Genomic DNA, 25,464 nt, shown 5'->3' on the forward strand with positions numbered 1-25,464 from the left:
CAGTTGCTGGGCAGATGGCCATTCAGAAGTATGTTTTGTGCAAGGTTGTGACAGCCTTTGTGCAAGGTTGTGGTTTTTGCAGAGTCTTTGTGATAGTTTTCATTATCAGATATTTATGCACGAGAACCCTCTTGTCATGGGTTTCTTGGGCTGTGTGCGGGTTTTTTTGTTGTTTTTTTAACACAAGTGACTCCATTTAGATTAACAACTTTTGCACTCTCAGGACACTCACAGCCTAAGCCACCTCTACCCCTACATTGTCAAATGCGATGGGAGTGTGGCTAGGCCACCTCCTTCCCTGGTGCTTTGTTCCCTGTAACCACGAGTAATCTATCACACACCCGCTTCCTGACACTCTCCGAGAAGGAATCGGCCGAAGAGCTTCAGCATCCAGAAAGCCCCGAAAGCGCCACAATCAAGGCTCCTCCTCGGGCTCCCCGGTGCTGCCCCGGGCGCGCGCCATCCACCCGGCTGACAAAAAGCACCAGGACATGACCCAGTCCCCTTTGATTTCTGTCCAGAGGTGGCGGACCCACCTCGGGGCTGGGATGGAGGGCGGGTCGGGGTCGCTAGGCTTTTTGCAAAAGGGGCAAAGGACTGATGGGGGCGTAAGGAGCTGACGCCCGCGCTCCAAAGGGGCGTCCAGGTCAAGGAGGATGGGCCGCGCCCCCGCCAGCCGTGGGGACCCTAGGGGTGCTTCTGCCTCGACGTCCTCCAACATGGGTGCTGCCAGACTCCGTTGCGCTCCTGAGTTGCTCCTCGCGGAATTCCAGCCGCCCGACATGGGTGTCTCACTTTCGGCTTCTGGGCCATGTCGGGGCGGCGGAGGACCCCGGGGGACCGGCGGGAGAATGGGAAAGGTGGGGCGGGAAAGCCGAGCGAGGCCCTCACCCGCCCAGCTGTTGGCGGGGACGGCAAGTGGGTTTCTTTCTTGCGTTCAGATTTTGCGGTAATTTGCAGCTGGACATGGGATACGGGAGACCAGGCTGCTCCTCACAGTACACCCACCCACGCCCGCACCTGCCTCAGCGAAGCCGCTCGTTGCTGGTTCCAGCACAGGCTAAAGAGCTTCCGCATCCAGAAAACCGAAAGCGCGCCGCGCACGCGCGCCAAGGAGTTCGGCGACGGCCCCGCCCCTCGCCTGCCTCGTCCCGCCCCTTTGGGGGTAGGGACACCGCGGCTTCCGCCCGGAGCCCGGAACCGAGCCCGGGAGCCGAGGGCGGGGAGCCAGTGTCCCGTCCGCCAGCCCCAACCCGTAGACGGTTCCCTGTCTCCCGCGCCCCAGTTTCGATTTTCAAACGCAACTCCTACAGGATTCTGAGACCCCGCCCCATCTCCTATATCCCATTTCCAGCTGCAAATTACTGCAGAATCTGAACCCAGGAAAGAAACCCATTTGCCGCCCCCCGTCTTCCCTCTCCAGACAGGTGGAGGGCGGGTGAGGGTCGCGCTCTGCATTCCCCCTGCACCTTTCCCACTCTTCCGCCAGTCCCTGGGGGTCCTCCGTCACCGCGGCCATGGCCCAGAAGCCGAAGGTGGACCCCCACGTTGGGCGGCTGGGATACCTGCAGGCGCTGGTCACGGAATTCCAGGAGACCCAAAGCCAAGGTGAGAGCCACGGTGGGATCAGGTGGCAAGGTCCGCTGTGACCGCCGCCCGGACCTGGCTTCAGTGCCGCTTTCCCGTTGCAGACGCCAAGGAGCAAGTCCTCGCCAACCTCGCCAACTTCGCTTATGACCCCAGCAACTACGAGTATCTGCGGCAGCTGCAGGTTCTGGATTTATTTCTGGATTCGCTGTCGGAGGAGAGTGAGACCCTGGTGGAGTTTGCTATTGGTAAGGGCGGGGCCCTTTCCCTAGATGCCTAAATGGGCCAGGGTGAGATAAGTGAGTTAGAAGTGAGTCTTTGGGGCCGGGCGTGGTGGCTCACACCTGTAATCCCAGCAGTTTGGGAAGCTAAGGCGGGCGGATCACCTGAGGTCAGGAGTTCGAGACCAGCCTGGCCAACATGGCGAAACCCCGTCTCGTACAAAAATTAGCTGGACGTGGTGGCGAGTGCCTGTAATCCCAGCTACTAGCGAGCCTGAGGCAGGAGAAGCTTGAACCCAGGAGGCGAATGTTGCAGTGAGCTGAGATCGCGCCACTGTACTACAGCCTAGGTGACAAGAGTGAGACTCCATCTCAAAAAAAAAAAAAAAAAAAAAAAAAATTAGCCTCACACAGTGGTGTGCACCTGTAGGCCCAGCTACTCTGGAGGCTGAAGCAGGAGGTATTGCTTCAGTCTGGGAGGCAGAGGCCGAAGTGAGCTGAGATTGTGTCACTGCACTCCAGCCTGGGCAACAGAGTGAGACCATGTCTCAGAAAAATATGTTTTAAAAAGAGCAGTTTTGTAGCCGGGCGTGGTGGCACACACCTGTAATACCAGCACCAGCTCTTTGGGAGGCTGAGGTGGGCAGATCACCTGAGGTCAGGAGTTCGAGGCCAGCCTGGCCAACATGGTGAAACCCCATCTCTAACTAAAAATACAAAAATTAGCCGGGCGTGGTGGCGGGCACCTGTAATCCCAGCTACTTGGGAGGCTGAGGCAGGAGAATCGCTTGAACCCGGTAGGCGGACGTTGCAGTGAGCCGAGATGACACCACTGCATCCCAGCCTGGGCAATAGCGAGACTGTCTCAAAAAAAAAGCAATTTCAGGCGGGTGAGGTGGCTCACACCTGTAATCTCAGCACTTTGGGAGGCCGAAGCAGGCAGATCACTTGAGTTCCGGAGTTCAAGACCAGCCTGGGCAACATGGCAAAACCCCATCTCTGCTGAAACAAGCAAACAAACAAAAAATTAGTCTGGCGTGGTGTCCCAGCTACTCAGGAGGCTGAGGTGGGAGGATTGCTTAAGCCTGGGAGGTCGAGGCTGCAGTGAGCTGGGATTGGGCCACTGTACTCCAGCCTGGGTGACAAAACGAGAATCTGTCTCAAAAACAAAAATAACTCATATTTAGTGTTTTCATTTCAAGAGAAACAGAGATGGCTTGCAGTCTGTAACTTATGGTTTCTGTAGTTGTTATGATCTTAAAAAATAACCTATTGAGTTATTCATTGGGTAGATATTTATTGCGCATGTACCATGTATGCAAGCTACTGCTCTAAATGCTGGAGTATGGTGAACAACTTAGAGAAAGGTCTTTGCCCTTCAGGAGCTTTCATTCTAGTAGGGGGGACAGGTGGTTAGCAAACAAAAAAGATGATGCTCAGAAGGAAATAAATGGGGTAATGAGAGACAGCAGTAGAAGATGGGGGTTACTTCAGTTTTGGCCATCATGAGAAAAGCATTTTAGCAGGGACACAGCATGGGCAAAGGCCTTAAAACAGGAAGGAGCCAGACGGAAGGCCAATGTGGCAGGATCGTTGTAGTGAAGTGGAGAATGGCACAAAAAGAGTTTAGAGAGTTCAGCAGCACCAGAGCTTGCAGGAGCTTAGATCTAGGCCATGGGAAATAGTTTGAAGCAAACAAAATTTTGAGAACAAACAAAAATTCCCTTTTCAAGCCATGCACAGTGCCCAGCTGTAGTCCCAGATACTCAGGAGGATCGCTTGAGCCCAGGAATTTGAGGCTGTAGTGTGCTGCAATTGCACGATTGCACCTGTGAATAGCCACTGCACTCCAGCCTGGGCAACACACGCGTAGTCACCTGGCTGAAGTCTTGTCAGGCTTCTCCACTGTAAAATTACTCTTTCTTTCCCCTCTTTACGTATTATACCCATTGGAAGGAAGTCACTACATAAATTATCTTAAATCTCTCTTTTTATTCTCTTTTTCTTTTTTTTTTTTTTTTTTTTTGAGAGTGCCATGGTGTGATCATAGCTCACCATAAACTTGAACTCCTGGGCTCAAGCAGTCTTCCTGCCTTAGCCTCCCGAGTAGCTGTGACTACAGGTGTGCACCACCATGCCCAGCTAATTTTTTTTTTTTTTTTAATTTTTTGTTGAGACAGGATCTCACTGTGTTGCCCAGACTGGTCTCAAACTCCTGGCCTCAAGAAATAAATCCCTTGTAACCCTAAACAGACCCTCATTTCATAACACTGATTCTCGAAGGCCCCAACCAGGAATGCAAATGTTCCCCCTTCCGGTTTGTCTCATTGCCTGTTTGTGGTAGCTTTATCCCCTTTATTTCCTATAATCCAGAAATTGGGTTGAAGGTCTTGATATGATCAAATAACACATTTTTAATTTTATTTTATTTTATTTTTTGAGATGAAGTCTGCTCTGTCACCCAGGCTGGAATGCGGTGGTGCAATCTCAGCTCACTGCAACCTCTGCCTCCTGGGTTCAAGCAATTCTCCTGCTTCAGCCTCCCAGGTATGGGATTATAGTCGCCCGCCACCATGCCTGGCTGATTTTTGTGTTTTTAGTAGAGACGGAGTTTCACCATGTTGGCCAGGCTGGTCTCAAACTCCTGACCTCAGGTGATCCGCCCGCCTCAGCCTCCCAAGGTGCTGGGGTTACAGTTGTGAGCCACCACACCTGGCCCAAGTAACACATTTTAAAAAATACGTTATTTTTTATTTATTTATTTATTTATTTTTTTGAGATGGAGTCTTGCTCTGTTGCCCAGGCTGGAGTGCAGTGGCGCGATCTCGGCTCACTGCAAGCTCCGCCTCCCGGCTTCACACCATTCTCCTGCCTCAGCCTCCCAAGTAGCTGGGATTACAGGCGCCCACCACCATGCCTGGCTAATTTTTTGTACTTTTAGTAGAGACGGGGTTTCACCATGTTAGTCAGGATGGGCTCGATCTCCTGACCTCGTGATCCACCTGCCTCGGCCTCCCAAAGTGCTGGGATTACAGGCGTGAGCCACCGCGCCCGGCAAAAATACATTATTACAAGTGTGATTCAAATTTTTCAAAGACCATCCAAGTCTCCTCTAAAGAGGAGAGGAGGTTCCTGGGGCTAGACTACAAATGAGGGTCTTCTCTCCCTGAGGGGGCTCCAGCACATGAGTGCACAGATTCACACCCCCACAGACAGCTGCCCCTTGGCCACTCCCTGGGTTTGGAAGTGCACACACCAACAGTGGCATTCACCCCTGGAAGTCAGGGTCCAGGAGAGAGGCCCATGCGGCTGCGGGAGCAGGTTTAGGGCCTGGAGCTCCAGGTGCAGCGGAAGGACGGCCGTGGGCTTTGGGTGAGCTCCCTGGACTTACTGACCAGAGTGGGGCCTGCTAAAGCCAAGCCAAGGCAGGAGCCCTAGTTGCCCAGGTCCCCGAGTGATGCCAGCTCCTCTAGAAGATTATTATGCCAAGCAAATATTCTAAAAAGTTGGTCTCTAAAACGTCCTGCGTCCCGTCCCTTTTCGTGCCTGTGCCCCATGGCTGCTGCAGCCTGAATGGTGACGGTGGCCCCTGCAGAAGCATGTGGCTAAACGTCCACCAGGGGGCGATAGAGCTCCTCCAAATCAAGGGGCTGACCCTGGAGAAAAATTGGCGGAAGTCACAGAGCAGTCCCCACAAAAAGTGTTTACCAAGTGGAGTCTTTCCTGCTGGCGTTTCCTCAGGGTCAGGAAGCAACTTTCCCAGGACAGGGGCACCCTGAGGTCCGGGTCCACTGAGCTATGGGGGCGGCGTGGGCCTGGGCTGGGTTCTTGCCATCCTGGGCAGCTTCCCCGCGTGGGTGACTGAGCCCCGGTCCTGGAGTCCGCGGTCCCAGCGTCTCCACTTCTCAGCTGATTCCTAGAAGCTGAGTCCCGTCCCTTCTCCGAGCGTGGTTTCCTCACCCGCCTTGCCTGCCTCGCAGGCAGTTGTGGGAGCAGAAGTGTGGATGGATGTGTATGTCTGTGCGTCTGTGTCTCTGTGCAGGTATTTTAGAATTGTTAGGATCATTATCACCAGCTTTACTTTTCCCAACCATTTTTTCCTCCTTTTTTTCTCTTCCTTCTTCTGCCACAGCAAGAACCCCCCGCCCCAAGCACAGTAGCTTTCTCAGCGTCGAATCCCTCCGTGGGACCCTCTGCAGATGAAATTTCTCGAAATTTCTCTTGTATTTATTATGCATGACTGAGAAGGAGAGCCCCCGCGTATTTTCTTCCTGCCGTCGTTTCCCTTTCTCTTAGTGACTCTGCTTGGGGATCCCCGACAGGCACTTATTCTGCTGTTTCTGGAGAAGGCGCTGTGCTGTGCTTTGGAGCTTTGAGTCTTTTATCCGATGTGGCAGCCCTGAGATTGTGATCTCCCTGAGCCGGAGCCAGCCTTGCTTCTGACTGCATGGTTTGAGTGCTTAGGCCTTTTGGCCTAGGGAGGAGGAAAGAAGGGAGAGAAAAGGCAGGAGATCTTCACTTAATAGTTGTGGAGTCCTGACCATGACTTGGTGCAGCACCCCTGAGCAGGGTTGGTTCTGGAAGGACTGGCAGAGTGGAGAGCTGGGTGAGATTGCCCATGGCTGTGGCTCACAGAACCAAAACCAAGCTGGGTGTGGTGCTTACACCTGTAATCCCATTTGGGAGGCCGAGGCGGGTGGATCACTTGAGGTCAGGAGTTCGAGACCAGACTAGCCAACATGGCAAAACCCCGTCTCTACTAAAAATACAAAAATTAGTTGGGTGTGGTGGCGTGCACCTGTAGTCCCAGCTACTCGGAGGGTGAGGCAGAAGAATTGCTTGAACCAGGAGACAGAGGTTGCAGTGAGCCGAAATCATGCCACTGCACTCCAGCCTGGGTGACAGAGCGAGACTCTGTCTCCAAAAAAAAAAAAGGAACCAAAACCATTGTCTGCTTGGTTGAGCAGGGTGGTTCATACCTGTAATCCCAGCATTCTGGGAGGCTGAAGCAAGAGGATCCCTTGAGCCCCCAGGAGGTTGAGAGCAGCCTGGGCAACAGAGCAAAACCCTGTCCTTACAAAAACAAACGAAACGAGTATCTGCTTGTTGGCAGGCAGCACAGTGAGTTGGATGAGAGCTGGGCCTTGGGGTCAGACAGGTATCTGGGTGTGGGCTCTCTCTTCTCCAGTCATCTGTCAGATAGGGACAGTGCCAGTAGCTGCTTCACTCAGTTGAGAGAATTAAATGAAACACCACAGTGCTCTTCTAGGGTTAGTGTCTGCAGCCGTAGATAGGCTCCCCTTGGTCGCCATCCAAAGACAAATACCCAAAACCCTTTGAGGGTGAGCTGTCGCCCCTTGTCCCAGAGAGGTGAGGTGGGGGATGGGATAACGTCCTATCAAGGGAACCACTCATCTGCTCCAGGAATTCTTACCTTCTGGAAAAACATCACGGAATGACAGGAACACCGATCCTCAGCCTCCCAGAGGGTGCCTAGGCAATGTCAGGTGGGGAGAGCCTGGCTGCAGGCCCGGTGCTGTTGTGCCCCCATCACGGATGGCATTAGCTCACACTTGGGGAGCACCCACTGCGTGCCAGGCGCTTGCTTCTTGTGCATTGGGCATAGTACTGAAGTAGATGTGCTTACACCGCCTTCTTTCCAATCAGGACTCTGAGGCTTAGGGAGGTTCCGTGGGCTGGCCAAAGGTTTAAAGAGTACCAGACCTAGGCCGGGCATGGTGGCTGACGCTTGTAATCCCAGCACTTTGGGAGGCTGAGGCAGGTGGATCACTGGAGGTCGGGAGTTCGAGACCAGCCTGACCAACGTGGAGAAACCCCATCTCTACTAAAAATACAATTAGCTGGGTACGGTGGCGCGTGCCTGTAATCCCAGCTACTCGGGAGGCTGAGGCAGGAGAATCGCTTGAACCCAGGAGGTGGAGGTTGAGGTGAGCCAAGATCACGCCATTGCACTCCAGCCTGGGCAACAAGAGTGAAACTCCGTCTCAAAAAAAGTAAATAAATAAAGAGTACCAGACCTGAGACTTAAACCCAAAGCAGTCAGAGTCTACAAGCTATTCCCTTGGCCTTTTTCTTGCCCTTAGAGGAGTTCCAATTCCTAGGATTGTGGAGTGAAAGCTAGAAAGGAGTTTACTCCAAATTGCTCATTTTATCAATAAGGAAGCTGTGGCGCAGACAGCTGCCCCGCGTCTGGCTGTCACAGGCCAGGGTGAGAATGCAGGCTTCCTTCCGTCTGTCCCTGCAGCCACCACACTCACAGGTACCCTTCCATGCTGGCTTTGCTGTGGCAGCTTCTGCCTCCTCTCTGAGGGCTGGAAGCCGGATGCTATCCAAACAAATGGATTCGCTCACACTGCACACTAAGGCCAATTACTGGCAGTGAGAAAGTGAGGCTTTTTTTTTTTTTTTTTTTTTTTTTTTTTTTTTTTTGAGACAGAGTCTCACTCCGTTGCCCAGGCTGGAGTGCAATGGTGCAATCTTGTCTCACTGCAACCTCCGCCTACCTGGTTCAAGCAGTTCTCCTGCCTTCAGCCTCCTGAGTAGCTGGGATTACAAGCACCCACCACCACGCCTGGCTAATTTTTGTGTGTTTAGTAGAGACTGGGTTTCGACATGTTGGCCAGGCTGGTCTCGAACTCCTCACCTCAGGTGATCCGCCCGCCTCAGCCTCCCAAAGTACTGGGATTACAGGCGTGAGCCACTGTGCCCAGCCAAAAGTGAGGCCTTTATTGTGGGGCGACAGGCAAGAAGAATCCCGCAGCCCATGCTTAAGACCCAAACTCCCAGATGGCTTATGGGTAAAGGTGTTCAAAGGCAGGAGGCAGAGATTACAGACAAAGTTTTAAATCAACACCGGGAGGCTATATATTGGTTTGGCCTAAGAAGGCAGGATGTCTCCAAGGGATGGGGCACAGATCATAGGTGGCTTCAAAGATTTTCTGATTTGTGATTGGTTAAGGAGGTGAAGCTTTGTCTACAAATTTGGCATCAGCAAAAAAGAATGTTAGCTATGACCTGTGGGCATGTCCTCCAGGCCCCTCGGAGTCTAAAGAGTGGTCAGAGTGCAGTTTTCAGTTCCCCTTATCTGAGGTCTCAGTGCCAGGGGAACTGTTTGTTGGGGGTCCAGGTTTCTGAAAAGCAACTCAAGGACAGATATTAAGATGTTATCTTTAGGCCGGGCGTGGTGGCTCACACCTGTAATCCTAGCACTTTGGGAGGCTGAGGCGGGTGGATCACTTGAGCTCAGGAGTTCAAGACCAGCCTGGCCAACATGGTGAAACCCTGTCTCTACGAAAAATACAAAATCTAGGTGTGGTGGCAGGAGCCTGTAATCCTAGCTACTCTGGAAGCTGAGGCAGGAGAATTGCTTGAACCCACGAGGCAGGCAGAGGTTACAGTGAGCCAAGATCGTGCCACTGCACTCCAGCATGGGCGACAGAACAAGACTGTCTCAAAAAAAAAAAAAAAAGTTATCTTTAGTTTCTATGGGGAAACCAGACATCCCCTGATTCTGACTTCCTTGGCTATTGTTTTAAGCTAACTGTTACCTTCTTGCTTATCAAGTTGCTCGTTTGCTTCTCAGGGCTAGCTAGGTGCCTGGAATTTCATGAAGGGACTCAAGGTTTTCCTTTATTTCCATGCTTGGGGGCCTGCAGGCCCCCAGAGAAGCCCCTGCTCTCTCTCCATGTCAGCCAGGGCTTCAGTCTGGCCTCAAGTGTTCCCATCAGCGGTGGCAGTGGAACTGCAGTGGCAGCAACCACTCGCCAACAGGAGCCTGGCCTCACTCACTGTCGTCTCTGTGTGGCAGTCTCTTTCTCCTGTGATTTCCTCTCAGTTGCCCGCCGTCGGCACCGCCACAGCCGTGAGGAAGGATCTGGCTACAGCGACTGCGGAGAACATGCACGGGTTTTCAATTCTCTAGCCTCTTTTGTGGCCTCTTGTGGATTTGCCCATTTAGAGCAATTGTAGAACTAGTTTATTGACCCTTTCCTGTGCTTCTGGCTGCCTTTTCTCCCCAGGGTCCAGGGCTCCTGTTTGGGTGCTGTTGGGATAAAAGCTGCCTCTCCTGGATGCCCGCCCAGTGCACACCATGTGCTCACCACACGCCCACCTGAACCAGCCCTGTCCACAAGGCCTCTGAATCTGTCATTAACGGCAAGGCAGATGGTTCTAACCCCTTTTTACATATCAGGAACCCCCACCACCAAGTGAGGGCAAGTCCACTGCCTGGGGCTCCCGCTGTTAGTGATAACTGGAGCCAGGACTTCACCCCTGTCATCCAGGATCCAAATTCCGTGCCCCGGGAACCCAGCTGGCACCAGGCTCAGACTCTAGTCCCTTGTTCTGGCCTCAAACTCCTGGGCTCAAGTGATCCTCCCACCCCAGCCTCCCAAAGTGCTAGGATTACAGGCATGAGCCACTGCACCCAGCCCCAGTGGCAGTTCCTCTATGACATTGGTACAATGTGGCCCCAGACTGTGGGCACTACCAGTCGCAGCAGAAATTACTTCCCACCAGAACTCACTCAGGGATGTGGCAGAGACAGCAAGGTGCGGTAGAGACAAAGAACAAAGGAAGAGGCCGGGCAGGATGGCTCATGCCTGTAATCCCAGCACTTTGGGAGGCTGAGGTGGGTGGATCACCTGAGGTCAGGAGCTCTAGACCAGCCTGGCCAAGATGGTGAAACCCCGTCTCTACTAAAAATACAAAAAACTAGCCGGGCATGGTGGCGGGCGTCTGTAATCTCAGCTACTTGGGGGGCTGTGGCAGGAGAATCGCTTGAACCCGGGAGGCAGAGGTTGCAGTGAGCCGAGATTGCACCATCGCACTCCAGCCTGGTGGCACAAGAGTGAAACTTCATCTCAAAAAAAAAAAAAAAAAAAAAAATATATATATATATATATATATATATATATATATATATTCACGGGGATTATTTGTTCTTGGGTTTTCCTTTAGTGTCTTGAAAATGGCTCCTTCAATTTCAAGTCTGAAGGACAGACAGTACATAGAGTAAGCTACCCTTTGTGTGAGAAGGCAGGGTGGAGATGAAAACACCTCTGTGTATGCACTTAACGCTGGCAAGACACCAAAGTGTAATAAGGAAATGGATTAGTACGAGGCAGGGAACAAGGTAGAAGGGACCAGAATGGAGGTGAGACTTCTGAAAATACCCCGTAATACAGGTTTTTTGTTTGTTTGTTTTGTTTTTGAGACAGAGCCTCACTATGTCACCCAGGCCGGAGTGCAGTGGTGCGATCTTGGCTCACTGCAAGCTCTGCCTCCCAGGTTCATGCCATTCTCCTGCCTCAGCCTCCCCAGCAGCTGGGACTACAGGTGCCTGCCACCACGCCCGGTTAATTTTTTTTTGTATTTTTTTTTTAGTAGAGACAGGGTTTCACCGTGTTAGCCAGGATGGTCTCGATCTTCTGACCTTGTGATCCGCCTGCCTCGGCCTCTCAAAGTGCTAGGATTACAGGCATGAGCCACCACGCCCAGCCTGCTGTGAAGACTTTGACCCTGGGCTGCCTCAGCTCAGCATGGGCAAGTCCCCAGATGTAGCTGCATCTTGAGCTGCCCTCGCCGAGGGCCTGTCCAGCCACCAGGTGCCAGGTGCCAGCTAAGCACTTGTCAGAAGCATCACCTCGTTTTGCTGTTTTGTTTTGTTTTTGAGATGGAGTCTTGCCCTGTTGACCAGGCTGGAGTGCAGTGGCATGATCTGGGCTCACTCCACCCTCCGCCTCCCAAGTTCAAGCCATTCTCCTGCCTCAGCCTCCCAAGTAGCTGGGACTACAGGTGAGTGCCACCATGCCCAACTAATTTTTGTATTTTTAGTAGAGATGGAGTTTTGCCATGTTGGCCAGGGTGGTCTTGAACTCCTGACCTCAGGTGATCCACCCTCAGCCTCCCAAAGTGCTGGGATTACAGGCATGAGCCCCCATGCCTGGCCAGCATCACCTCATTTAATCCCTGGGACCATCCTTTGACCTCCCCCTCATGGTCCAGGTTGTCCCTCTCTGCACGAGTGCCCGACATGGCGTGTGAGCTGAGGTCACCCACCTGACCTCCCTGAGTCTCCGGCTTTCTCATCTTGCTTTCATGTGGGGTTTCCTCTTTTGCCTCCCCCAGGGTTCTCGTATAGAGTTCCTGTGTTTCCTGATGTCTAGAAGGCCCTGCCCTTGCTTCTTGTTTTCTCTCGGTCTTGTGCAGAGCATGTTCATCAGGCAGTCAGAACTTGTTCTCCTTTCTGTTTTATAACAATTTTTTTTAAGACTGCAGTATGGTGGCTGGGCGTGGTGGCTCAGGCCTGTAATCCCAGCACTTTGGGAGGCCGAGGCAGGCGGATCACGAGGTCAGGAGATCAAGACCATCCTGGCTAATACGGTGAAACCCCATCCCTACTAAAAATACAAAAAATTAGCCGGGCATGGTGGTGGGCACCTGTAGTCCCAGCTACTCAGGAGGCTGAGACAGGAGAATCACTTGAACCTGGGAGGCGGAGATTACAGTGAGCCGAGATCACACCACTGCACTCCAGCCTGGGCGACAGAGCGAGACTCGGTCTCAAAAAAAAAAAAAAAAGATTGCAGTATGATCAATAGAATAAAATGCACATATCTTAAGTGCCAGTTTGGTGAATTTTGAAATTCATTGAGCTATGTGTACATCTGTGTAAGCAGCTCCTAAACCAAGACATAGAAACTCCCTTCACACCCATGCTGGGTCAGTATCTCCCACTCCAAGGCAACCACTATTCTAACCTCTATCCGTGGATTTGTTTTGCCTGTTCTTGAACTTCATACAAATAGAATCATGCAGGATCTACTCTCGTATCTGATTTCTTTCACTCAACATTATGTTTTTCAGATTCATCCAAATTGTTGCAGTATCATCGTCCATTCCTTTGGATGTGCCACAATTTGTTTATGCATCTGCCTGTAGACGGAGATTTGAGTTGTTTCTAGTTTAGAAGCTTTATGAATGAAGCTGTTAGGATCATGTTCATACAAATATGTCCTCATTTCTCTCACCTAGGAGTGGAGTTGCTCAGTCCTAGGGTAGATGTGCATTTAACGTCATGAGAAGCTGCCAAATCACTTTCCACGTAGTTACACCAGGTTATGCTATATGCTCCACTTCCTTGCCAACACTTAGTATTGGCCATTTTTTTTTGTTTTTGAGATGGAGTCTCGCTCTGTCACCTACGCTGGAGCACAGTTGGCACGATCTCGTCTCGCTGCAACCTCCGCCTCCTGGGTTCAAGCAATTCTCCCACCTCAGCCTCCGGAGTAGCTGAGGTTGCATGTGTACGCCACCATGCCTGGCTAATTTTTGTATTTTTAGTAGAGACAGGTTTTCGCCATGTTGGCCAGGCTGGTCTGGAACTCCTGACCTCAAGTGATCCACCCTCCTCAGCCTCCCAAAGTGCCGGGATTACAGGTGTGAGCCACCGCGTCCAGCAGCAGTTTTTTATTTTTGCTATTATGTTGAGTGTGTGGTGGCATGTTCTTGTGGTTGTAATTTTTATTTCTCTGATACATAATGAGCACATTTCCATATGTTTTGGTCCTTTTGCAAAGAAGACTTTGTTTAAGTCTTTTTGCTCATTTTCAAAATTGGGTTGTTCATCTTTTATTGATATGCAGGAGTTCTTGATGTGTTCTGGATACCAGCGTTCTGTCAGATGGATAGTCAGTGAATGTTTTCTCCTTTTGCCTTTTTACTGTGTTAATGGTGTCATTTGATGAGTTATTCTCCTATCTCAGTGAAATTCAGCTTTTAAAAAAGAATAACATCTGGCCGGGCGTGGTGGCTCACGCCTGTAATCCCAGCACTTTGGGAGGGTGAGGCAGGTGGATCACAAGGTCAGGAGTTCAAGATCAGCCTGGCCAAGATGGTGAAACCCCGTCTCTACTAAAAATACAAAAGGAAATTAGGCATGTTGACGGGCGCCTGTAATCCCAGCTACTCGGGAGACTGAGGCAGAGAACTCTGGAGGTGGAGGATGCAGTGAGCCAAGATTGCGCCACTGCACTCCAGTCTGGGCGACAGAGTAAAACTCCGTCTCAAAACAAAAACAAAAAGGAATAATATTTTTCAAAATTATTATTATTATTATTATTTTTGACGGGGTTTCACTCTTGTTACCCAGGCTGGAGTGCAGTGGGGTGATCTCGGCTCACCGCAACCTCCGCCTCCCGGGTTCAAGAGATTCTCCTGCCTCAGCTTCTCGAGTAGCTGGGACTAGTGCCACCACGCCCAGCTGGTTTTTTGTATTTTTAGTAGAGATGGGGTTTCACCATGTTGGCCAGGCTAGTCTCGAACTCCTGACCTCAGGTGATCCTCCTGCCTCACCTCTCAAAGTGCTGGGATTACAGGAGTGAGCCACTGCGCCTGGCCCCGGCTTTTTTAATTTTTAAAAGAATATCTGTAGAGATAACATTTTCCTATTTATTAAACACCTGCTAATGCGAGGCTGCTGATAGAGAATGAGACAGGGCAGAGTCCCCATTCTCACGGAGTTTATAGTTTAGTGGAGCAACAGCCAATAAACATTTTGACAAATAACTACTGTAATGTCAGTAAGTGTGAAGGAAAGAAGCAAAGCCTGGTGAGGGGGGCGTGGTGGGGGGGCAGGTTAGGTGCTCACAGAAAGCTCTTAGAGGAGGTGGCGTCTTAGCGGGCCTATCTTACTGTATGTACAATCTGGTGTCCTTCTTCCCTCCTTCATCTTAAATTACAGGCATTTTCTAACATGAATTATTCTTTGGAGACTTTTTTTTTTTTTTTTTTTTGAGGCGAAGTCTCACTCTGTCGCCCAAGCTGGAGTGCAGTCGCACGATTTCGGCTCACTGCAACCTCCACCTCCCAAGTTCAAGCAATTCTCTTGCCTCAGCCTCCCAAGTAGCTGGGACTACAGGGGCACACCATTAGGCCCAGCTAATTTTTTTTTTCCTTAGTAGAGACGGGGTTTCACTATGTTGGCTAGGCTGGTCTCGAACTCCTGACCTTGTGATCCACTCGCCTCGGCCTCCCAAAGTGCTGGGATGACAGGCATGAGCCACCACACCTGGCCTTTGAAGACCCTTTTTTTTTTTTTTTTTTTGAGACAGAGTTTCGCTCTGTCGCCCAGGCTAGAGTGCAGTGGTGCGATCTCTGCTCACTGCAAGCTCCACCTCCCGGGTTCAGGCCATTCTTCTGCCTCAGCCTCCCGAGTAGCTGGGACTACAGGCGCCCACCACCGTGCCCGGCTAATTTTTTGTATTTTTAGTAGAGAGGGAGTTTCACCGTGTTAGCCAGGATGGTCTCGATCTCCTAATCTCGTGATCCACCGCGCCCAGCCTGAAGACATTATTTTTAAGAATGTAAATATTGCTGGACACAGTGGCTCACGCCTGTCGTCCCAGCACTTCGGGAGGCCAAGGCACGAGATCAGGAGTTGGAGATTAGCCTGGCCAACATGGTGAAACCCCCCGTCTCTACTAAAAATACAAAATTAGCTGGGCGTGGTGCTGCATGCCTGTAATCCCAGCTACTTGGGAGGCTAAGGCAGGAGAATCGCTTGAACCCGGGAGGCGGAGGTTGCAGTGAGCTGAGATCGTGCCACTGCACTCCAGCATAGGCGACAAGAGCGAGGCTCCTACTCAAAAAAAAAAAAAGTACTGTATGCTGTTTCTTCATATACATGTACCATAATTTAGCCATCTGGCTATTACCAAGCATTCTAGGAAGCTCCCAGTTTCCACGCTGCTCTTTTTCCATGGCCCTCCTCAGTTCTTCAGGGCAGGTTCACACAGGTAGACCCAGGGAGAAGCTCAAAGCAGCTGTGGCTGTGGCCTCTTGTGGGTCCTCTGGTGCCATCTTGGCTCATCTTTCTGCTCCAACTCAGACTTCCTGCCCTGAAACTCTCTGCCCTTTTCTTTTCTGGCCCTCACCCCCTTCTTCATCTCTAAGGGACACGACCCGCCAGGCAGAGGAGCTTCAGGAGTTCCCTGCCACTGCAGAGAGGGTCCAAGCAGCTGGTGAGCTCTGGCAGGCACCCGGTCCATCCTTGGAGACTCTTAGGCCTCTGCGTGGGGAGGGAGAGGGTGGCTCTCCTGAGGCCTCCTCCTGCCCCCACCCTCTGGTTTTCCGCAGTCTGGGTGGCAGTGCCATGCCCAGGCGCACCTGGGTGTGGTGATGACTCAGCTGCCAGGCAGTGACTCAGGCTTCATCTTATCACACTTTACACAGAGAGAAATCCCATCACCCCACCCGCAGTCCAGTGTGCACAGGAGGGCGCTCCCCTGTCAGCTCGGGAGACATGCCACAGGTGTGTCTGAGCAGCCGAGTCCAACCATAGCACTTCCACTGCCCCTGCTCCAGACTGAGCCTGGCATCTGCCCAAGGCTGGATTTGCTGTCCTTACTGCTTCCAGAGGGGCGCCATTTTCCATGAGAGGGGCGCCATTTTCCATGAGAGGGGTGCCATTTCCCATGGGAGGGGCAGAAGGCTGCCATCTCTTTAGTGTTTTGGGCAGCTCAGTCAGTCTCTCCTAGCCTCGACTTCTCCCACGGAAATGGGGGTGATGTTAGCACTTGTTTCTAGGGTTCAGTCATGTGTCCAGTGCGTGCTCAGTGAAGTGTCCACAGTTCCAGGAGCTTGAGCCCTGCCTTATAGCTCCTGGTGGAAGAGACAGAGCAAGGACAGAAGGCAGCCCACAGAACGCCACAGCCATGTTAGGGGCCACCCTGTGCTTTAGCAAGTGCTGAAGTGGGACTGGCAAGGGAGGCTCCAAGGGCCCCATGGGGAGAGGCGCTCGGTCAGGGCCTGCTTGCCCTCTGCTGCTGCTCCTCTTTCTCAGGACTCCAGAGAGGCCAAAGAGCTCCTTCCCTCCCTCAGATGTGTCCTGCCTGTGAGCTGCAGCCCAGATCTAAGAACTACAGAAGTCCAGGGTGGGCAGGATGTTAGGGAGCCACACTGTCCAGCCCCCTGACCATCTGCGGTTCTTTCAACCCTTTCCCCCCCGGGTCAGTGCTTAAAGGACCAGGTGATGAAGGGCTGCCCTGACATGGCAGAGCGCCTAGTCGGGTATCCCAGCAAGACACCGCTCGCAAGGAGAGCAGTGGAGGGCTTGTTACCAGCAAGAGGGTGTCAGCGTGTGACAACTGGGGGCTGAAAGGTCTCAGGGATGGACTGAGGTTGGCGACTGCAATGAGTGCCAGGGAGAGGGAAGAACAGACAGGATGGCTCAGGGGTAAGGAGCACACGGACGTCTGGAATTTACTCCACATGCAGTGGGATCCTTTAATAATGTTCCCCCAGCCGGGCACAGTGGCTCACGCCCGTAATCCTAGCACTTTGGGAGGCCAAGATGGGTGGATCACCTGAGGTCAAGAGTTTAAGACCAGCCTGGCTAACATGGCAAAACCCTGTCTCTACTAAAAATACAAAAAAAAAAATTAGCCAGGCGTGGTGGCATGTACCTGTAATCCCAGCTACTTGGGAGGCTGAGGCAGGAGAATCACTTGAACCTGGGGGGCGAAGGTTGCAGTGAGCCGAGATTGCGCCACTTCACTCCAGCGTGAGCCGAGATTGCGCCACTTCACTCCAGCCTGGGTGAAAGAGTGAAACTCCATCTCAAAAAAAAAAAAAAAGGTTCCCCCAAAGGAGGACCAGCCTGACCCAGGTGCTGCTCGGGAGTAGGCAGCAGAGTGAAACCTTGGCAGACTCCTGCCCCAGTCGAGGAGGGTCCTTGGCAGGGGCACCATGGGCACCTGTCCCTCTGGCTGGGGAAGATGTCTTAGTTGGGTTTCAGGTTCAGGTAAGTCTTCTCTTTGTTAGTTTCCAGAAAAACAGGGGAAGTGGGTGGAGCTGTGGCATTCACTGATTGGTCACTCAGGACACTGGGCATGTTTTGCAAATGAGCTGAGAGGTGGCTTCCTCCACTGAGCAGGAACCAAAGGGAGGGGTACCGTGATGACAGGAAGCTCAGGATGCACAGGAAGTCATCTTCCCGCAGTGAGCAGCCGGTGCTGAGCAGAGTGACCTCCAAAACAAGGTAGCATCTGTCCCCAAGGCTAAGAGGTCATTACATTGAGGAGGCCTGACCTGAGGGAATGGGAGTGGGATTCCAGCCACACTACCTGAGCACATGAGTTCTTTGATCCAGAACCACTGATCTCTCACTATTGCCTTTTCTGTTTTCCCCCAGAATCCTACTAACGGTGACATGGAAATAACATTAAAATGCTCTAATCTCTTAATTACACTACATCTGTCAAATGGTATACGCCTTACCATTAATCTACAATCACTGCGTAGCCATGAATGTGGATTTATTGGCATGGAAAGATGTTCACAATACGTTGTTTTGTTGTTGTTGTTGTTTTTTGAGATGGAGTTTCACTCGTTTGCTCAGGCTGGAGTGCAATGACGCAATCTCAGCTCATTGCAACCTCAGCCTCCTGGGTTCAAGCGACTCTCCTGCTTAAGCCTCCCTAGTAGCTGGGACTATAGGTGTGCTCGACCATGCCCTGCTAATCACAATATATTGGTAAGTGAAAAAGGCTGGGCCGGGCACAGTGGCTCACGCCTGTAATCCCAGCACTTTGGGAGGCCGAGGCGGGTGGAACATCTGAGGTCAGGAGTTCAAGACCAGCCTGGCCAACATGGTGAAACCCCGTCTCTACTAAAAATACAAAAATTTAGCCGGCCATAGTGGCACATGCCGGTTATCCCAGCTACTTGGGAGGCTGAGGCAGGAGAATCACTTGAACCTGGGAGGCGGAGGTTGCAGTGAACCGCGATCACGCCACTGCACTCTAGCCTGGGCAACAGGGCAAAACTCTGTCTCAAAAAAAAAAAAAAGAAAAAAAAGCTGGGGTAAGCCATGCACAGTGGTGAATGCCTGGAGTCAGTCTTAACTCCCAGGGAGGCTGAGGCAGAAGGATGGCTTAAAGCCGGAAGTTCAAGACCAGACTGGACAACATAGGGAGACCCCACCCCATCTCAGAAAACTGACCAAGCAGCAAGCAGAGTATCCCATTTTTACTAAATGCTTATATGTATTCACATATTTCAAATTGTAGAATGAAAAACAAACGTTAGGTCAGCCGCCTAACATTTGAGACATAGTATTTGCTCTGTTGCCCAGGCTGGAATGCAGTGGTGCCATCTCGGCAACCTCCACCTACCGGGTTCAAGCTATTCTGCCTCAGCCTCCCAAGTAGCTGGGATTACAAGCATGTGCCACAGGCCCAGCTAATTTTTGTATTTTTAGTAGAGACGGGGTTTCACCATGTTGGCCAGGCTGGTCTGGAACTCCTGACCTCAGGGTGATCCACCCAACTCGGCCTCCCAAAGTGCTGGGATTATAGGCGTGAGCCACTGCTCCCAGCCATTTGTTTGTTTTTGAGACAGGGTCTCACTCTGTCGCCCAGGCTGGAGTGCAGTGGTGCGATCATGGCTTACTGCAGCTCCACTTCTTGGGCCCAAGCAGTCCTCCCACCTCAGCCCATCAAGTAGCTGGGACTACAGGCGTGTACCACCATGCCTGGCTAATTTTGTGTGTTTTGGTAGAGACAGAGTTTTGCCATGTCGCCAAGGCTGGTCTCGAATTCCTGAGCTCAAGGGATCCTCCTGCCTTGGCCTGCCAAAGCATTGGAATTACAGGTGTGAGCCACTGTGCCCAGCCCATTCTAGTATTTTAACAGTTTTATTGCTATATGATGGACATAATAAAGTGTACATATTTAAAGGGTACAATTTGATAAATGTTGGCATAAGTATATACCCATGAAACCATCATCTTATATTTTTATAATTTTTATAAATTGTTCTAAGGTGATGATACATTATAGGGTTTTATTTATTTATTTATTTATTTATTTATTTATTTATTTATTTTTTGAGACAGAGTCTAGCTCTGTTGCCCAGGCTGGAGTGCAGTGGTGCAGTCTCGGCTCACTGCACCCTCCGAGTCCCAGGTTCAAGCAATTTTCCTGCCTCCGCCTCACAAGTAGCTGGGATTACAAGCACCTGCCACCACGCCCGGCTAATTTTTGTATTTTTAGTAGAGACAGTTTCACCATGTTGGCCAGGCTGGTCTCGAACTCCTGACCTCAGGTGATCCACCCACTTCAGCCTTCCAAAGTGCTGGGATTACAGGCGTGAACCACCGTGCCTGGGCCGGCCTTGTTTTAGGTTTTTACATTTAAGAAAGGGGGGAAAAAAAAAGCATATCAGCCATTGAACTTGCTGACCGAGAGGGAAAGGGATTTGTGGCCACTTCTGGAAGGCTGGGCTGTGGCAGGCTGGAGCAGGCAGGCAGGCCTTTCTGGAACCTTGAGAAGGCAGGAGCCGGAATGGGCTTTGGATCCCTTGTGCTGGGGCCAGCTTCTCAACAGCCTGGGCCCCTCCCTGGGGCTCACGGGCAGGGGAGCTGGGAGGAGGCCCGGGGCTACAGCATCCAGACTCTTCCTTGCTCTCCCACAGGAGGCCTGTGCAACCTGTGCCCAGACAGGGCCAACAAGGAGCACATCCTGCAGGCAGGAGGTGTCCCACTCATCATCAACTGCCTGTCCAGCCCCAACGAGGAGACGGTGCTGTCCGCCATCACTACGCTCATGCACCTGAGCCCGCCGGGCCGCAGCTTTCTCCCAGAGCTGACCGCCACACCCGTGGTGCAGTGCATGCTTCGCTTCTCCCTCTCGGCCAGCGCCAGGCTCCGGAACCTGGCGCAGATCTTCCTGGAGGACTTCTGCTCCCCTCGCCAGGTGGCCGAGGCCCGCGGCCGGCAGGCGCACTCTGCCCTGGGTATCCCACTGCCGAGGAGCGTGGCCCCACGGCAGCGCTGATCCATGGAGACCGCGAGACCGTAGCACCCCTACTGCTGGAGACCACCGTCCTGATGTGGACGCAGGGAACAGGGGGAGCACATGCTGCCCCACTGGTGCCTTTTCAGCCATTTGAAAGGCGAGTTCTTTCAGCAGGACAGGCATTTACACTGTGATGAAACGCCACTGGGAGTGAGGAAGCCAGACTCCAGAGACATATGGAGAAGATCAAACTGAGCTGCTTTCATAGGCTGGCACTCTCAACCTTACATCTGGTGCCATCACCACCAGGCTCAGGCCCTGGTGTAAGAAGCGGCCAAGTGCCTGGACCCAGAGGCTTTGCAGGACAGTGTTCTCAGGAGCTGGGCCTGAGGCTTAGGAGAGCTGCCTTCGCTGCAGGAAATCAGGGATTATCCCTTAACAGAAGTGTCGGGTAGTTTTCAGGGATAGGAATGAGATGCCTCGTGGTAAAAGGATCTCACCCTGGGAAGATGTGGTGCCCCTTCCAGGGCTCTGGAGGATGGATACCTCCCCCAGGGGCTCTCCAAGCTGGGCATTTGGGCCTGGTGGATGCCAACCTGGATAACCTGTGGCCCAGCATTGACTGTCCACCCAGCCCTGCTATCTGTTAGGCACCATGACTCCAAGATGAAGATGTGGTCCCTGCCCTTGAGTGACAGCCCAGGGACTTAATGTGGCCATCGGGCATCAAGCACAAGGCCATGCAGGTGATAATACGTCGGAATAGAGGCACCAGCCCTGGGAACTGCATCTTCTCCCCTTGCCACCCCATGGCCCCAACTGAAAGCTTCGGCCCTCCTCCCCCACTCGCCACCCATGGCCCCGGCTGAAAGCTTTGGCCCTCCTCTGCTGTCACACTCAGTGATGGGGAGCCCTACCCCAGAAGTGTATCTCACGAGGGCATCAGGGACGCAGTGAGAGTGGTGCTCAAGGGACTAAGGAAGAGACAGCAACATAAAGGATGTGGCTCCGTGTCCATGGTGCCCCCTGGTCAACACAAGGAGTGTGGGATCCGATGGAAAGGTGGGAATCAGGGAAAATGGGGGGTCCTTGCCTCTGTGTACCCCTTCAAGGCTGACCCCTTAGATGGCCCAGGAATGGCAGGTGCTACAAGAATGGTACCCACGTGGGCATGGAAATGGGGCGGATTAGGGGACCACTGGACTCAGAGGGGAGGGAAGGGCTCATCAGCACCCACTCAGGGAGCCTGTCCCTTTATGTTCCCAAATAAAGGGTCCTAGAAGACTAGAAAGCCAAGGTCTTTTATTAAAGGTCCCGACTGGTTTTCCCACTGTATTTCCATGCCAGCCAGGGTCCAGGGACAGCCTCTCGGAGGTACCGGGTGGCTGGGCCTGGGGCCCGGCAGCACAGCGCTTAATGGTATCTGCCTGCTCCACCCCACGGGGCCAGAGGCACCAGCACGATGCCGCCCCGACTCGGCTCTGCGGTGGCCCCTGTGGGGCTGTCGTTCCTTCAGCTCCAGCTGCTGCCCGCCGCATCCCCGCTCATTCCCGCTGCGCAGCTCCTCGCTTGCTGTCTAAGATCTCCCTCCAGTTGTCACTCCAGGAGAGCAGCCGTCTCCTTGTCGGGGGCAGGACCAGGTGCCGATTGTGGCAGCAGGTGAACAAGATGTGCTCCCAGCTTGGGGTCTCCTCCTGGCCTAGGACGGGAAAGGCAGCGCGTTGCCATCTGTCATGGGTATTATTACTCCCTCTCCCTAATCCGGCTGGCCAGAGGCCTGGAGGCTGCCAAGGATAACGGGTCCAACCTCGAATTGTGTCCTTGTCGTCAATGAGCAGGTCCCCCAAGACCACCGTCTTGTCCCTTGTCAGGATAATTCGTTCTACGAACTGGGGCCCCAAGTGCTGCTCCACCCAGCGGTACTGTGTAGAAGACACAGTCTGAGTAGGGCCTGATGGAAGCCGGAATTCAGGGACAGGGAGTTGGGTCTAAGCCCTTGAGAGCCCCCACCCCCACCTTCTGGGTTTCTGGTGGTTTCTTTTTAAAATCAGGATTTAGGCAGCTCCAAATGCGGAGTAGGGGCGGGGCAGCCACACCTTCTCACCCACACAGTGGTCGTACTTCAGCAGGGGGCTGGTGCAGATGAAGACCTCCGTGCTGCGGAGAAGGACGTGGTTACCGCCGGGAGCCAGGAGCCCGCCCAGGACTCCGCCTGCCCCCACTCTCCTTACTCCGGTAGGTCGTTCATCTCCCGCACAGCGTCCAAGGCTCCCGGGATGGGCTCCAGGTCCAGGAAAAAGCCCGGGGCTTCGTACACACTGGCCACTTTATCCTGAAAGACAAGAGTTCTGGGTCCCGGCTTCCCGTTCCCGCGAGGACTCGCAGGCAGGCTCCCGGGGGCTCCGGGCCCGAGCTCAGAGGGGCGGAGGGGGCTTCGGTCAGGGGCACGCGCCCAAAGGCTCCTCCCCAGGGTGCGCTGCTCGCGGGTTCCAGGGTGAGAGCTCTGCGCACTTCACAGAGAAGGGGGAGACCCGCGGAACGGAGCGAATGGGCCCTGCCCGAGTGGGGACCCCGCGTCCCCTACTGCCAGGTCGGGCCGCAGGGCGCGGTACTGCTCGCGGGCCAGGAAGCCGCGGCGCTGCTCCAGCGGCACGTGCGGCTCCTCAGGGAAGCGGCGGCGGAAGCCCCGCAGAAGGCCGGCCTCGAAGTCGGTGAGGACGCCGTCCATGTCCACGAGCACGCGCACGCTCCGCGCCATCGCCGCCGGGCTGGAGCTGCGGGCTCTCGGGGTCTGGGGGGCGCGGGCCCGGCCGGAAGTGCGGGGAGCGGGGAGGGGAGCGCTGCTTCCGGAGCCCAGGCGGCGGACGGGGTCCGCCGGGCTGATTTGCATAGAGCCTCCGAGCTGCCCCGCCCAGGTCGTAAACCAGTGCCGAAGGCCCTGCGGTTGCGCCAGGCCTTCCTGGGGTTCGGGGACGGGGACGGCTTTGGGGGGCACTTTCCTGACCCTGCGCTTCCTTGGGACCCAGCCTTGTCCCCATCAGCCGCCTCCCACTTTACGGCAGACGTACCCCCGTTCACCCCACGTTACTAGTAGGGGACCGACCTTCCGGGGGCCCAACAAAGGGATGCTCCGAAATACTGGGAAGCATCTAACGAGGAGTCAAGGGTCCTAAACCTGTGGGGCTAGCTCCACATTTTTTTTCGTTTTTTTGGTTTTTTGAGACGGAGTCTCGCCCTGTTGCCCAGGCTGCGGTGCAATGGCGGCGCGATCTCGGCTCTGCAGCCTCCGCTTCCCGGGTTCAACCGATTCTCTTGCTTCAGCCTCCCGAGTAGCTGGGATTACAGGCACCCGCCACCACGCCTGGCTAATTTTTGTATTTTTAGTAGAGACGGGGTTTCGCCGTGTTCGTCAGGCTGGTCTCAAACTCCAGACCTCAAGTGATCTGCCTGCCTTGGCCTCCCAAAGTGTTGGGATTATAGGCTTGAGCCACCGCACCTGGCCGAACTCTTTTACCGCAGTACCGTGGTCTCAGTGGATTGATTTCGTCTGTGCAGTCGAGCAGGAACAATCTCTCCAGAACTACAAAGTGAAATGAATCTGTTAACTGGTTTGTGTAAGTCTAGCTCGTTAAGAGACTAATTCACACTAGAGCTGGCTTGAAACATGGGAGCTTCAAGCGTGGTTTCCCCCGGAAAGATGATTTTGATCAAGCACTGGTAATCAGGACTGCCCCCAGGACTTTATGTGGAACTGACATCGCTTACCTACTCCCGTCTAGAAAATGCTGAACAGGGCCAGGTGCGGTGGCTCACGCCTGTAATCCCAGCACTTCGGGAGGCCGAGGCGGGCGGATCATCTGAGGTCGGGAGTTCGAGACCAGCCTGACCAACATGGAGAAATCCCGTCGCTACTAAAAATACAAAATTAGTGTGGTGGCACATGCTTGTAATCCCAGCTACCCAGGAGGCTGAGGCAGGAGAATCTCTTGAACCCAGGAGGCAGAGGTTGCTGTGAGCCGAGATCATGCCATTGTCCTCTAGCCTGGGCAGCAAGAACAAAACTCCTTCTCAAAAAAAAAAAAAAAGAAAAGAAAAGAACATGCTGAACTGTGATAAATTTTGTTGATTCTCCTTTTTGTGGATTTCATGAAACTTCCTGACTTCACCCAAATCTATTTACCTACAAACTATAAAGCCAGGTGCCGTGGCTCAGGCTGGTAATCCCAGCACTTTGGGAGGCCCAGGTGGGAGACAGCTTGAGCCCAGGAGTTCAAGACCAGCCTGAGCAACATAGGGAGACCCTGTCTCTACAATAAACAAATCAATAAGCTGGGTATGGTGACACATGCCTGTGGTCCTAGCTACTCATGAGCCTCAGGTGGGAGGAACACTTGAGCCCAGGAAATTGAGGCTACACAGTCTTCATCCTGCCACTGCACTCCAGCCTGGGTGACAGAGGGAGTCCCTGTGGGGGGAGGGGAGAGCCAAAATTATAAACACATTTAAGTGGCCCATCTCGCTGTTGTTCCCCATATGACGAACCCACTGCTTCCAAATATATGTAACAGGCTGGGCACTGTGGCTCACTCCTGTAATCCCAGCACTTTGGGAGACCAAGGCGGGCGGATCACGAGGTCAGGAGATCGGGACCATCCTGACTAACACGGTGAAACCCCGTCTCTACTAAAAATACAAAAAAAAATTAGCTGGGTGTGGTGGCGGGCGACTGTAGTCCCAGCTACTCGGGAGGCTGAGGTAGGAGAATGGCATGAACCCGGGAGGCAGAGATTGCAGTGAGCTGAGACCGCGCCACTGCACTCCAGCCTGGGCCACAGCGA

General features: G+C 53.1%; 2 protein-coding genes across 8 annotated transcripts; one reads left to right on the forward strand and one right to left on the reverse strand.

Moving 5' to 3' along the window:
• The first annotated feature begins 1,142 nt into the window (after positions 1–1,142).
• Positions 1,143–22,910, forward strand: ARMC7 (armadillo repeat containing 7). Of its 5 annotated transcripts, none has more exons than XM_002827819.4 (3): positions 1,143–1,608; positions 1,692–1,835; positions 20,304–22,910. In XM_002827819.4, exons 1-3 carry the CDS (start codon positions 1,518–1,520, stop codon positions 20,663–20,665), a joined length of 597 nt encoding a protein of 198 aa, XP_002827865.1. In that variant the 5' UTR covers positions 1,143–1,517; the 3' UTR covers positions 20,666–22,910. The 5 variants fall into 5 exon arrangements, with proteins under 5 accessions (XP_002827865.1, XP_024090946.1, XP_024090945.1 ...); XM_024235178.3 differs by having other exon boundaries at positions 1,175–1,608; positions 1,692–1,771; positions 20,304–20,444; XM_024235177.3 differs by lacking the exon at positions 20,304–22,910 and adding an exon at positions 12,696–14,396 and having other exon boundaries at positions 1,175–1,608.
• Positions 21,912–23,558, reverse strand: NT5C (5', 3'-nucleotidase, cytosolic). Of its 3 annotated transcripts, XM_002827820.5 has the most exons (5): positions 23,211–23,404; positions 22,858–22,958; positions 22,723–22,783; positions 22,434–22,548; positions 21,912–22,325 (listed from the first exon to the last, which is right to left on the reverse strand). In XM_002827820.5, exons 1-5 carry the CDS (start codon positions 23,382–23,384, stop codon positions 22,171–22,173), a joined length of 606 nt encoding a protein of 201 aa, XP_002827866.4. In that variant the 5' UTR covers positions 23,385–23,404; the 3' UTR covers positions 21,912–22,170. The 3 variants fall into 3 exon arrangements, with proteins under 3 accessions (XP_002827866.4, XP_054391728.2, XP_054391729.1); XM_054535753.2 differs by lacking the exon at positions 22,434–22,548 and having other exon boundaries at positions 22,731–22,783; positions 23,211–23,520; XM_054535754.2 differs by lacking the exon at positions 21,912–22,325 and having other exon boundaries at positions 22,435–22,548; positions 22,643–22,783; positions 23,211–23,558.
• Positions 23,559–25,464: the final 1,906 nt, after the last annotated feature.

The sequence above is a fragment of the Pongo abelii genome, chromosome 19, assembly GCF_028885655.2.
Source record: "Pongo abelii isolate AG06213 chromosome 19, NHGRI_mPonAbe1-v2.0_pri, whole genome shotgun sequence".
Taxonomy (NCBI): Eukaryota; Metazoa; Chordata; class Mammalia; order Primates; family Hominidae; genus Pongo; species Pongo abelii.